Raw genomic sequence first — 13,105 nt, 5'->3', positions numbered from 1 at the left:
CTTGGAGGTCACATAGCATCACTTCTGCTTAATCTTATTCCTTGCAAGTGAGCCAGTAAGTTCAAACCAAACTCAAGGCTTCATCTTTAGAAGGGAGAGACAGCAAAGAATGTGTGGATATATTGTAAAACACAACATTTTAAAGCTAGGAATTAAGCCAAACTAGAAATCTAAAAATAAGTTTATAGAAATTCACACAAGGATCTAAAAGAAATACATATTCAATCCAGCCTCTCTTCCATTCATTTAAAACTTTGTGAATGTTTATAGAACAGTTTTCAACGTATTCCCTGGAAACAGCGTGGTACAATAGAATGGACTAAGACTTTGGAGCCAGACACACCCAAGTTTGAATCCTGGATTCACTACTTACTAATTATGGGTTTGGGGCAAATCAACATCTTGAATTTTCAGATTTCCTCAAATATAAAGTGGGAGAAGTCAGTAGAGCCTATCTCATGTTGTTTTGGAGATAATTAAATGAGATAATGGGTATAAAGTGCCCACTATGCTGGTAAGTCCCTTCTATTTGTTCATTTATCAGGAAATTGTGAACCATGTACATTAACTATCTAGAAGGGGCCAAAATGAACACTGTGAGTGATACAAAACGGACTCACAGAGCTTGCCTTCAATAGGTATATACTCCAATAGGGCCCTTAACATTAAGGCAGAATAACTGTAATATAATTAGGAAAATGATCAGTGTCTGGAGCAGGTAGGGGCACAATCCTTTAAACGTGGGTCAAATTTGGATACAGAGAAATGGAAGACATCTTAAAGGATGGACCAGGAAAGGACAAAAAGTATTCTAAATTCAGAGTAACAGCTTGAGTAAAGACAGAACTAGAGAACCAGAGGGCATGAGCTGAGAATAATGAAGTTGTTTGCTACGTACATGACTTAAACACAGGATAGATGAGAGGAGGTAGTGGAAATAGGAGCTGGTAAGGTAGTTATAGATCAGAGTAGCAGAAGGAGATTAAGAGAGTGTGCACTCAGTTTTGCAGTCTAATGAAAAACATTAAGGCCAAAGGTTTTTAAGCTGATTTTCAAGGCTAGCTACAAAAGCCAGGAGGGCCTAGCTACTTAAGGACCTACTTGCCATGCTTTTCTTGGCTAACTCCTGTTTGTAGAATTTTTGTGCCTCACATTGTAAATAGAACTTTCTAACACTGATCATTAAAGAACACTTCCCACTCCAAGCCCAGGCAACTTAGCTTTTCCTTATCATTCCCATTTTGGAGGCTGCATCAACAGGGAAATGGAATGGGATTGTTTTTATAGGCCCGCAGCTCACTGTAAATGTTACTTCGCAAGACTTGGCCATTTGGAATGGCCAATTATGCACTCAACTCCTCTGTGTGTATTTGACTTCTACTTCCAGATAATGAGCCATTCTCTCCACTTAGCTCCCCTCAAGAAGACTGATCTATTTAGCAACCTTCATTTTTGTTACATTCTCCAGTCCTAGGTGGTGATGATATTTATACATAAGACAGAGGCATTTCTATGCTGTGATGGAAGCTTGAAGGAAGTTGGAGCCAATGACCTTTTACTCTGAAGCCAAAAAAAAAAAAAAAAAAAAAAAAACCACAAATTTTTCAGTCTTGCTAAGAATGGGGACTAGGCAAATTAGCAGAAAAGCTTCTTCTAGACCTACTGTTCAAGATGTAGTGCCCAAAGCCTTTCTGTGCTCAAACCTATGTCATATCTATCATACCTCTGCTTATTTTGATGAAATTTGTATATTTTATCAAAATAGACCCAGTTATAACCATTCTTGGTGATTTTACGGGCAAAAATGGATGTTCCATTTTATCACCTACTTTGTTTATCGTAAAAGAATTCTAGAGCACCAAGGAGAGGATGGGTTCTAGGCTTGGGATAGAATTCTTAGCCAATCTTATGCTGGAACTTACCACATTCCTAGGTATGTATTTTTACTCTATTAGCAACACTTGACGTCATGATGTTCTCTGCACAGGTACTAAGCGTGTCCTCGTCTCCTCTGATTTCTTCCCAGGTGGGAAATTGGCAAGTGGAGTCCATGCAGTCTCACCTGTGGGGTTGGCCTACAGACCAGAGATGTCTTCTGCTCCCACCTACTTTCCAGAGAGATGAATGAAACTGTAATCCTGGCCGATGAGCTGTGTCGTCAGCCCAAGCCCAGCACAGTGCAAGCTTGTAACCGCTTCAACTGCCCCCCAGCCTGGGACCCGGCACAGTGGCAGCCAGTGAGTTCTGGGGCTACTCAGTTTTGGAGTTGGTGTGTACAGCTCTGATTCAGGACAGGGAACCCTCTCTTCAAGGAGTTTTGTCCCATTAAAGGAAGGTTCCAGGTCTGTTCCTCCCTCCTTTCTTAGTAGTCCCTCAACCTTATTCAAATCCAGATATTTTCATCATAAATACTGTCCTCTTTCTATGGTTTTGCACCAGTGTCCTCCAACAGCAATTCAAGACCCATCTGTTAAACTGAGTATATGCACAACAGAGTTTTCACCAAGCTAAGAAAAAAAGTTTTTAAATAAGGACAGTGTGATAGGTTTTCCATAAAGCTACATTTGTTCTGAATTTGTGCCCTTTCTAGTTTTTTACTGTTTAAAATTCTAGGAAGTAAGGGTCCTAGGCAATGAATTTTCATCTTTTTTTCTTTTAAATATAGTTACTTACTGGGGCACCTGGGTGGCTCAGTTGGTTGTGTCTGGCTCTTGATTTCGGTTCAGGTCATGGTCTCATGGTTTGTGAATTTCGGCCCAGCATTGGGCTCTGTGTTGACAGCCTGCTTGGGATTCTCTGTCTCCCTCTCTCTCTGCCCCTCCCCCACTCATGCTGTCTCTCTCTCTCTCTCTCTCTCAAAATATATAAACTTTAAAAAAAATAATTACCAAAATAAAATATTAGAAATCAAGCCAATTCCAGACTTTTTAAAATTTTCCCAAGCTCTAAGAACTATTGTTTTTTAAAACAATAGGGGTTGCAAACTGCCATCCAAAACCAGGGCCATCTCATAGACAGTTATTATAAATAAAGTTTTATTGGAACACAGCCATGCCCATTTCTTTTGTTATGTATTGTCTATGACTGTGTTTGCACTGGAAGGGCAGAACTGCATGGTTGTGACAGAGGCCATTTAGTCCACAACACCTAAAGTATTTGCTCTGTCCTTTTACAGAAAAAGTTTGCTAACCCCACTCTAAAGCATACATTATAATAATACAAATATCATAATATTCTATTGAAAATACATATTTATCAAATTTTAATTAAATAATTTTTGCATGCCTTTAAAACAGAGGAATTTTAGGTTATTTGGATAGAATCTTATTTTGCATTTCTTATTCATGAGGATATCAGGTATATCTTTAAAGTGACAACAATGGTCACAAAAAGTAAGCCTGAAAGGTGAAGGGGGACATGCATCCCAGTTTTGCTAAAATAGTTTTCCCTCTCAAAAGTGTCCCAATTAAAATGATAAATTATATGGTTACCCAAGTGAGGAGAGAGCATTGCAGCTTATATACCCTTGCCTTAGTGCTGAGGTGGGCGGGGGCAGCGGGGGTGGGGGGGCTGCCTTTTCTAGACTGCCATGCGTTCCCATGCTTTTTCCACCATCATTTGGCAAAGCCACTTCCTTCTCTCTGCCCATCTTGGGACTGTGATTTACAAAGCACCCAAAGAATCAAAGAGTAATCAGTGAGCAAAACTCTAAAATGTAAAGCATCTGGAAAAAGATATTGACTACTTCCTTTTAGACTTAAATATCTGTGTGGCTAAGCTCATAAATACCATGCTACTATGTGACAGTTTTGAGAAATCAAGAGGATGTTATATATTTTGAATGCCTGTGTACCAGTGTTCTTAAGAAATATTATTACCTAACTGAAGTTAATCTTCACAACAATCAGTGGAAAGTAGGTTTTATTATCTTCGTTTTAGGTTTGAGAAAACTGGGCTCATGCAGGTAGCAAATCTAGGGTTGGCCATCAAGCCAGTTTTATGTGATTGTTTCCACTATACCCCGTTTTAAAGACTACTATGGCTGAAAGAGCAACCAGGAATTATATAGGAGTCTTCTTGTTTTACACATTATGTAACTGTGGCCCAGATATTGTCTTGCCCAAGATCATAAAGCCTGGTGCAGACCCCAGGTCTCCTGATTTTATACTGATTTTATACTAATTTTATACTGATTTTAACTGGAATGAATCCATGACCTCAAACTGTAACACAAACTAATGCCAACCCTAAGACAAGACCAGAAATCAATGCACATCAACCTCCACTACTGTATTAAGTCCCCATATTATTAACTTGTGTCTCTGTTAGGTACATAGTTCTGGAAAAAATACATACTGAATGAAAAAAATGAATGACTAGATCAAGAATACTGCCCCACAAGCCCTGAAAATGCTGACCTCATATCTTATTGATAAGTTTGTTTTATGGTTATAGGTCCTAATAATGAAACTAAATAACAAAACACTGGTTGTGTTATAGCACCATGATTGAGAACCACTGTTCTCAATCTGAGACACTTTGATCATGACAGTCTTCTGCTAGGATTTTTTTCAGTGACATTCCATTGCCATGTAGTAAAGCCAAATGGCATGGTCAGGCCTACATCCCCCTGCACGTCTGCTCCTGCCCATCTCCCACCATGTTTCTCCCACCCCTGCTTGTACATTCCTAATGGCCCATGCTTGTCCCTGCCCACACGCAGTTCCCTTCCCCTCTGCTTGTCAAATCAGGCAGGAGTCCCACCTCTCCTACCAGGACCCCTTGCTATCTTCCTGCACATGGTGTTCATGGTCAGTGCTGCTCACTGAACAGTCACATTCCACCTTACTGTGTGAGCACTTTTCCATGACTTTTGAGTAGACCCTAAGGTCAATGAGACAGAGACTAAGTCTCAGGTATGTAAAGCATAGAGCATGGTGCTGAAAAATTCCACGGCAAGTCTGCCAGTCCATTTATTGAGCACTTACCCCATTTCAGGACCTGCTTCTCTTTTTAATAAAAGCAGCACTTACTATGTTTCAAGTTCTAGGCACTTTACATATTTAACTCACTTAATCCTCACTACCCTATGTGATCATTACTACTGTCCTCCCTGTACCACAGATGAGGGACGTAGAGCACTATGAAGTTAGCATGAATTCAAACTTCATGTAGCAGAACTCTTTCTACTGCTCTCATATTTTCTCTTTTAATCCACTCAGAACAATCCTGTGAGGAAACAAGGCTCAGAGAGGGTTCCTTGCCCCAGGTCACATGGCCAATAAATAGCAAAGGGGGCCTGTATGCCTCAAAACCCCTTCTCTTTTCCACTATGCAGTTCAGCTTTCCTAAGACCTCTTTACCATTTCCTTCAAAGTATTAAATTGTGAGGAAATCTAACACCAGCCCTAAAATCAGCAGTTTACATAAAGCTCACTATTTGTTGTCTTATCCAGGGCAGTTAATCTGTGCGTGTTTCCTGTTGCTGCTATAACAAATTACCACACATTTAGCAGCTTAAAACAATGTGAATTTACTGTCTTATAGCCCTGGAGGTCAGAAGTCTGAAATCAGTTTTACTTGGCTAAAATCAAGGTGTTGGCAGGCCTGCGTTCCTTCTGGAGGCTCTAGGGGAGAATCTATTACCTTGCCTCTTCCAGCTTCTAGAAGCTGCTTGCTTCCTTGGCCCATGGCCCCTTCTTCCATCTTCAAAGTGCCTCACTTCAACCTCTGATTCTGTCCTTTCTCTCTGACTCTGATCCTCCTTCTTCCCTCTTATAAGGACCACTGTAATGACACTGAGCCCACTGGGATAATCCAGTTATCTCCCCATCTGAAAATGCTAATGACATCTTTAAAGTTGCTTTTACCGTGTAAGATGACATTTTCACAGGTTCCAGATTTTAGGACATAGATGTCATTGTTCAGCCTGCCAGTCTTCTATATTTTGGGCTACGCATTAGTCTCTATTAGCACAATATTCTTGAGATTAAAATTAAATTACCACTGCACTCACCACTATCTGTGAGCTTCACATGCACCAATCTTTCTTTATTCATTTTTATTCTAAAAAATAAATGGAAAAGAGAAATGAGACGAAAAGAGATAGTTGCTAGAAGGGTTAACTGAAGTGAATTAGGGAGTCCACTCTGAAGCATAATTTATATTTCTCTGTATTATGCATGTTTTATGATCAGGATTGTGTCCACCAACTATACACACATATTGCACACATCTGTGCAGAGACTAAAACAGTCACCACGGCCCCTGTTTTCTCCCTTGCTTAAAACTATGATTATGTGGCCATTTCCCTATAAACCGTTTTTTTAATCAGGGTTACAATTCAAAATGCCTATAGTTTAGCTATATAAAAAGGTATATGCGAGCAGAGTCACGGCTAGTAATAGTAAGAAAAAAGAGAAATTTTAATGACAACTACAAATGCTTGAGACTCCACTTTTTTCATTTTTTGGATTTAAACACACACACGTAAAAGAATGACTTTGGTCTGGATTCGAGGATTGTAGACTGGCAGGAAGAATCAATTGAGTCATCAGTTTTGTTACATTCCAGTGACTAAAATATAAATTCTCATAATTTAGAAACCATGCTTATTTAAAACATTATATTCAGGGGGAAAAATATCTATTAGGATGTTTATCTCAGTTTTGGCAGTGTGTTTTATAAGGAAATGAACACTTGATCCTACCTTTAGAATCAACAACAAATGTAAGCAAAACAGAGATTAGAAGTAAAATGTCACATGTGTGGTGCTTTTGTTTTTGTTTATTGGCAGAAGACTTTTTGTAATAATTGCTCTGGATTTCAGTGGTTTTGCAGCCCCATGCTTCACACGGTAACAGGAATATTAAACCCAGAAGATACACTGGACACCACTTGTGTGTCCAGGGTTAAGAAAGATCATTTCGGATTAGATCAACAAGGTGATTCTAATCCACAAAATAGTTGGGGTATAAATTCTGTTCTCATTTAGTAATTTTGAGCAAGACTCCAGGCTTCATTTTCTTTGTTTCTCTGAGGCCTAATTCACTGTGGCTCAGTTTGACCTCTGTTGTATACCAAGCACTGTCTCTACCAGCCTTTTGAACCTCTCAGTCTTGCATATCACAAAGTTACATCAAATTCCAAAGGTCTAACACCAAGCTTGATAACCCAGTCACCTGGGTTTGCCAGCAGACCTCTTCTTCCTTCACAGGGCATACTACCTTCTAGCATGTTCTCTAACCCATTGCCTTGGTTCTAGTCCTCACAACTAACCAAACTATCACAAACAGCCTTTTACTTGGTGTGTCCCTGTAATTGTCTTCTCATCCATTGTTTCCTAACTTGGTACAGTTGTTCTTTACTACAGGCCTTCTGTTGAGCCTTTAAAATATTAATATGTGCTGAGGGCCCCCAAACAGGGTATGGTATGGAGTGTTATTTAGACTTACATGACCTGGAACCTTTTCTCCATGGTGCACCTATTAATGGCTCACAGGGCAGTACTCTCTGGAACCCATCAGCCTTCATTGCCTGAATAATTTTCTACAAATTGGATTATGTTACACCCGATGATCTTGAGATTGTATCCAGATATGCCCAATGCCCTTCACTGTTTGCCCCTCAGCCGGCTTCTCAGTCTCCTTTCCCAACTGCAACCTCCCCATGAACTCTATCCTCTACCTTCTCAGGTCTCCTCAGAGATACCCATGTTCCCTCATACCCTGGGTCTGTATACATGCAATCTGACTCCGTGGGCACTCCTTATCTCCCGGGCCAACCCCTCATGTGTCCCCTCTCCTGCAGAGCCTTCCCCAGTTTTCCAGAAAGACTTAGTTGCCTCTCCTCTGTATTCCCACTTTTGTAAAACTGATCACATTTGATCATTTTTTTCTCCCTCACTGGACTGCAAATACCTGAGGCTTAGCAACCAGGTTTTAGTCATCTTAAATTCCCAGCACCTAATACAGTGTCTGGGACTCAGCAAGTACTCAGTGTTTGATGAAAGAATGAATGAGTGAATGAAGAAATGAATGAAATGAGTTAGAAACTATAAGTAGAACACATTAAAACTAGAAAGCTGACCTTAGAAAGAATATAAATGTCACTTTGTGTTGGGCTCAATGATATGACTTGAGGGACCAAGGAAATGAGCTCAGCTCTCAGTAAATAAGGCTACCAACATGAAACCAAAGGTGTCAATACAGGCAGAATTTCTTAACATGTGATCACGGGAAAATCGTTCAAAGTACAGGACGCTTAGGCCACTGTAGTTTTATATAGAAACCTAACTTTTAAATGCTCTCCTTACTGTATATTTTTTACTTTCTTATAAAACTAGTGAATCTATGACCTTATAGCATGAAACATGTATGGCAGCAAGGATAATCATTAGCATAAATACTATTTGTTGTTATTTATTCTGTTTATGGCACGTATTTAAAAATAATACCCGTACTAGAGATCTACCTCATCAGGTAATCTCAACACGTTCCCAAAGTTGTCGCAGACTTTGGAAACTTTATTAATTTGAAATTTTATCTGTAGTTTTTAAAAGTTTCTAAAGACACCCTTTCAGCCGTGCAAACACAGCAAGGAAACTTTCTGAGCAAAGATGAGGCAAGTGTTTAAGAGCAAACATCCCTGACAATAGTAACTTAGCTGGATGGTTATCTGCCACACCTGGAGGGTCACAGCACCCAGCAGAGGACACGTTGCGTCTGGCTAAAACCCACTGCTGACTTACTTAGAAACAGCTCCTGGCTAATGATAAAACAGCTCGATAAAAGGTGGATGTTCAGCCTATCATCTGGATGTTTGTGTCACGTCTTTTAAACATCTGGATTTTTGGCTCTTTTGTTCATCCAATCATCAATTCAACAAACATTTATGAAGTGTGTGCTCTTTGCCAGATGCTACATTAGGCACCGGGGAATAGAAAGATGAGTGCATTCCCTTTCCTCAAAAGATGCGTAATCCTGTGGGGGGGTGGGGGGAATCACAGACACATAAACAAGTAGCCCTTATAGAAGACATGTAGCACCCTTCCAGGTCAAGTCAGGGTGGGAGGTGACTCATTCTTTGAGCCTTTGAACTGGTCCTTCAAAGGTGTCTTGGAAATTTCTGGATAGACAAAGAGGCAAAGGGCACTGCTCACAGAATGAACAAGGTGATCAAAGGCCTGAGCAGAGAAGGCATCTGTGTGCCCAGGGAAGAGCAAATTGTCCCCATGGCAGGCCACCAAGGAATGTGGCTGGGTAGCTCAGCATGGGTCAGAGCATGAGGGCTCTCAAGGGCATTCTCGGGAGTCTGAATTTGACCTCCTAGGTGTTAAGAATTTCCTGAAAGTTTTCTGGGTAGATCAAATTTTGAAACAAGCTAATTTTCTTTACATTTTCTTGTAACTGCTTGGTCATCACATTGTCACAGACTTCTGCACATTGCCGGCAGGAGTCACCTAAGGGCCTGTCCCTGAAATCAGTCCTATCTGCAAAATGATGACCCAGCTAGATTATGTTTCATGAGTGGTCACCCTCTATAGCACAATTTTATTTCATCTCCACCGATAGGTGGACCAATTATTTTTATCATCTATTTCCTCAATTTGAAAGAGAGAGAAAATTAGCCTGCATTTTTCCTTATTGCCACATTCACTAAGAAGTTCTAACTAAGCAGCTTGGATCAGAGAGCTGTTCTTATGCAGCTACTCGTTTATTTTTGGAACACTTACTCACATTGAACGGAAGCCCCTGTGCCTTCTTAGATAGTTAGAAAAGAAAATTTTAGCCATCAAGCATTGAAGAGATCTGTAATCCCACAAATCCAGTGTCACTAGTGAAGTGACTAAAATGTCTGTCACCATGTAACAGAAACTTCAAGAGCGTGTTCTTTATGCCTAACAAACTCAATAGGACCCATGGGGAATTTGATTGTGAATTATAATCAAAGGATTGGAAGAAAAGTGGCTTAATGTAATTTTGAGGTTCAGGGAGTAATGATTTTATGAATCAGCTATTAGTTTTCTCAAAGATAAATACACTGCATTTTCACTACAGTGCACATATTTATGGACCATACCTAGATGTCACATTCTTCCGGCATCAGTTATAAAATGTCAGTTTGCTGTTTAGCTCATGCCCTAATTACTTCTTTACTAGGAAAAAAATCATTAATTTTAAAAGAAAAAAAATAGGGTGTAGAGGAAAACTGGAGATATCCAATCCTAAGGTCTCCTACTCAAGATGTAACACTATCATGCTGGGGAAATTTTTGAATGCAATTCTCAAGCACTAGTATGAGCAACAAGAGAACCAAAATCCCTTTCTTCATAGAGCTAATAAGATAACGGATGATAATTTCCAAAGGGATGAGACCTATTTAAAAGAGGTATTTAAAAACAAAAAATAATGAATACATAAAATGAGGTGACAGAATAGAGACTGCTTTGGCTTGCCTAGCTAGTAGGTTAAGAATGGCTTCTCCAAGGGGCACCTGGGTGGCTCAGTCAGTTGAACATCTGACTTCGTCTCAGGTCATGATCTTGCAATCCATGAGTTTGAGCCCCGCGTCGGGCTGTGTGCTGACAGCTCAGAGCCTGGAGCCTGCTTCAGATTCTGTGTCTCCTTCTTTCTCTGCCCTCCCCCACTCATGCTCGCTGTCTGTCTGTCTGTCTGTCTGTCTCTCTCTCTCTCTCTCCCTCTCCCTCCCTCCCTCTCTCTCTCCCTCTCTCTCTCCCTCTCTCCCTCTCCCTCTCTGTCAAAAATAAATAAGCATTAAAAAAAATTTTTTTTAAAGAATGGCTTCTGCAAGTAGATGAGAATGGAATTAAACCTGAATAATTAGAAAGACTCAACCATGTGAAGATGTATGATGAGAGTGAGCCAGGTAGAGAGAAGAGCAAGTGCAAAGGTCCAGTGGGAGAAATAAGCTTAGGATGTGCAAGGACCACACACACACACACACACACACACACACACAACCAGTGAGGCCAAAATATACAGGGAAAGGGAAGAATTGTATGAGATGAGATTGCAGAGGTGTGTCTGGTTTCTCTTGTTCACTGCTACAACCAAAAACCTAGAACCATGTTTGGTCTATGACTGGTACTGAATAAATTTCTGCCAAATGAATGAATGAATTTAAAATTTGAGTTAGACAGTCTCAAAGGTTCCTTCAGGGCAGGGACCAGAGCATATAGAAATTTGCAGGTCAGGGATAGAGGAGTTTGGATTTTATTCTAATCATAAAGGAAAGTCATTGAAGGCTTTTAAGCATGGGAATTCTGTGATCTGATTTATGCTTTGAAAATATCATTCTTGCTACTGTGTGGAGAATAGATTGTAGATATGCTGAATATCTTCCATTGCTCCTATAGGTCCACTCTGCCTTTCCATCTGTATCTCAGAAGGCTAACCTAGATAGACTCTACCCTTTTGGCTTCTAGTTGTGTTCAACCAATGGTGTTTTCAGCAGGCCATCAGAAGGAGAGAGAAGCTGTCTTCAAAACTGAGTATGCCATCTATATGCTACTAGGACCTAACTGAGAAAACTAGAGACATGTTTAGGAAGCTTTGTAGTAGTCTAAATGAGAGATTATGATATCCTCATTTATTATTTGTGGTGGAGGTCAAGTTTATTTTGGAGGGAAATCTGACAGTATTTGCTCATAGATTGAGTGTCAGGGAAGAGGTGATAAGAAAAAGGAAATGCTCAAGGATATTTCCCATGTTTCTGTCTTAGATATAGCACCATCCAGTAAATGGGGAAGATTGAGAGGAGAGTGGATTTGGGGCAGGGTTCAAAGGGCAAGATCAAAAGTTCCATTCTGGGCACATTTAGGTAAAAATGCCTGTTCACATTTAAGACATAGAGGAGAGGTCAGAGATTAAGATTTAAATTTTGACTCATCAGCATAAACTTTTTTTTTCCAGACAGTTACCTGTTGAACAAAATTGCATTAAGTTCATGGAAGAACTTTAATAATTCATAGAATAGAAAGAATTATGGAGAACGCAGTCCCTACCTAAGTTTGGCAAATTTTAGAAATCAGAAATTCACATCGCTAGTTGTCTAATTATAAAAGAGTCCTAAGAAGGGCTGAATGATAATGGTTATAACTAATCTGATGATGGAATAACTGGTTGGCTAGAAGTGAGAATTCAATAGAAATAAGAGAAGACTGGCCTAAGAAGTCATGAAAAAGGCTATAAAACCAAATTTAAAACCTTGGTTGTCTGTAATAGCAAGAAGGCATGTTTTAAGCAAATGGAACTCTTGGCCACTAATTTAAATTTCCCCCAACCACCAACTTCAATTCCACAAATATTTATTGAGAATTTACATTTGCAGGAGGCACTGTGCCGGGCAGTGTGGGTACAAAATGCATTGAAGAAGTAAAGTAAACTTCTACCAAACAAGAACTAAAATTAAGGTTTGCTTCTGTCAAAATGAAAAGACCAGGGAGTCATCAAAATGAACCAGAGAAGCCTAAGTCCTGGCCCACTCACAGCTTGAATCATGAGCTCCGAGGCCATAGATTTTTCCTTAATTAAGGTTAAACAACATGCTAGACAAGCCCTTGGAAGGAACTGTTTGGATCTGTAATGAATAATAACAGGCTGCAGACCACTTCCAACGGTCTACCTACACGTTCAACTTTGTGGCATAGCCTAGAAGCTGTGTTCAACTGTAGCCTTTCAGCTCAGAAATCTCTAGGGAAAATACATTTCCAGGCCCACCACAGTGTAAATAAGCCATTTGGATATGTGTGTCCCCGATCTGGAGCATGGACCTTCTCCTGCCTGTCAGGGATAGTCCCAGAGTGGAGGCTGAGGATTGAATTGCAAAGCACCACCCCTCCAGTGGCAGAAAGGATGAGACCAGGCTCTGGCAGGCTTGGTGCTTAGGAGGCCAGGGGCCCTCAGTGGGAAGCAGCAGCAGCCTACCCTCCCACTGCAAACAGAGAGAAGCTCCTACAGCCACAAGAAAGAAAAGCTGATCTTGGGCTCCTCTCCCGCTGTGTCCACACTCCCAGCCGGGAGCGTGTGCTCAGGAGGAACTGGGTGAATGTTGCACAGAATGGAAGTAAACCAGTTTTTGCCCA

General features: G+C 40.4%; 1 protein-coding gene across 9 annotated transcripts in view; it reads left to right on the top strand.

Moving 5' to 3' along the window:
• The window catches only part of ADAMTSL1 (ADAMTS like 1), an 872,819-nt gene that overhangs the window by 728,931 nt on the left and 130,783 nt on the right, over positions 1–13,105 (top strand). For all 9 annotated transcript variants that reach the window (XM_053205052.1, XM_053205051.1, XM_053205050.1 and 6 more), the window contains one exon: positions 2,027–2,237. In XM_053205052.1, coding sequence (XP_053061027.1) covers positions 2,027–2,237 — 211 coding nt within the window. The remainder of the gene's footprint in view (positions 1–2,026; positions 2,238–13,105) is intronic.

This window comes from Acinonyx jubatus, chromosome D4, assembly GCF_027475565.1.
Source record: "Acinonyx jubatus isolate Ajub_Pintada_27869175 chromosome D4, VMU_Ajub_asm_v1.0, whole genome shotgun sequence".
NCBI classification, from domain to species: domain Eukaryota; kingdom Metazoa; phylum Chordata; class Mammalia; order Carnivora; family Felidae; genus Acinonyx; species Acinonyx jubatus.
This window is presented reverse-complemented; position numbering and strand designations above follow the sequence as displayed.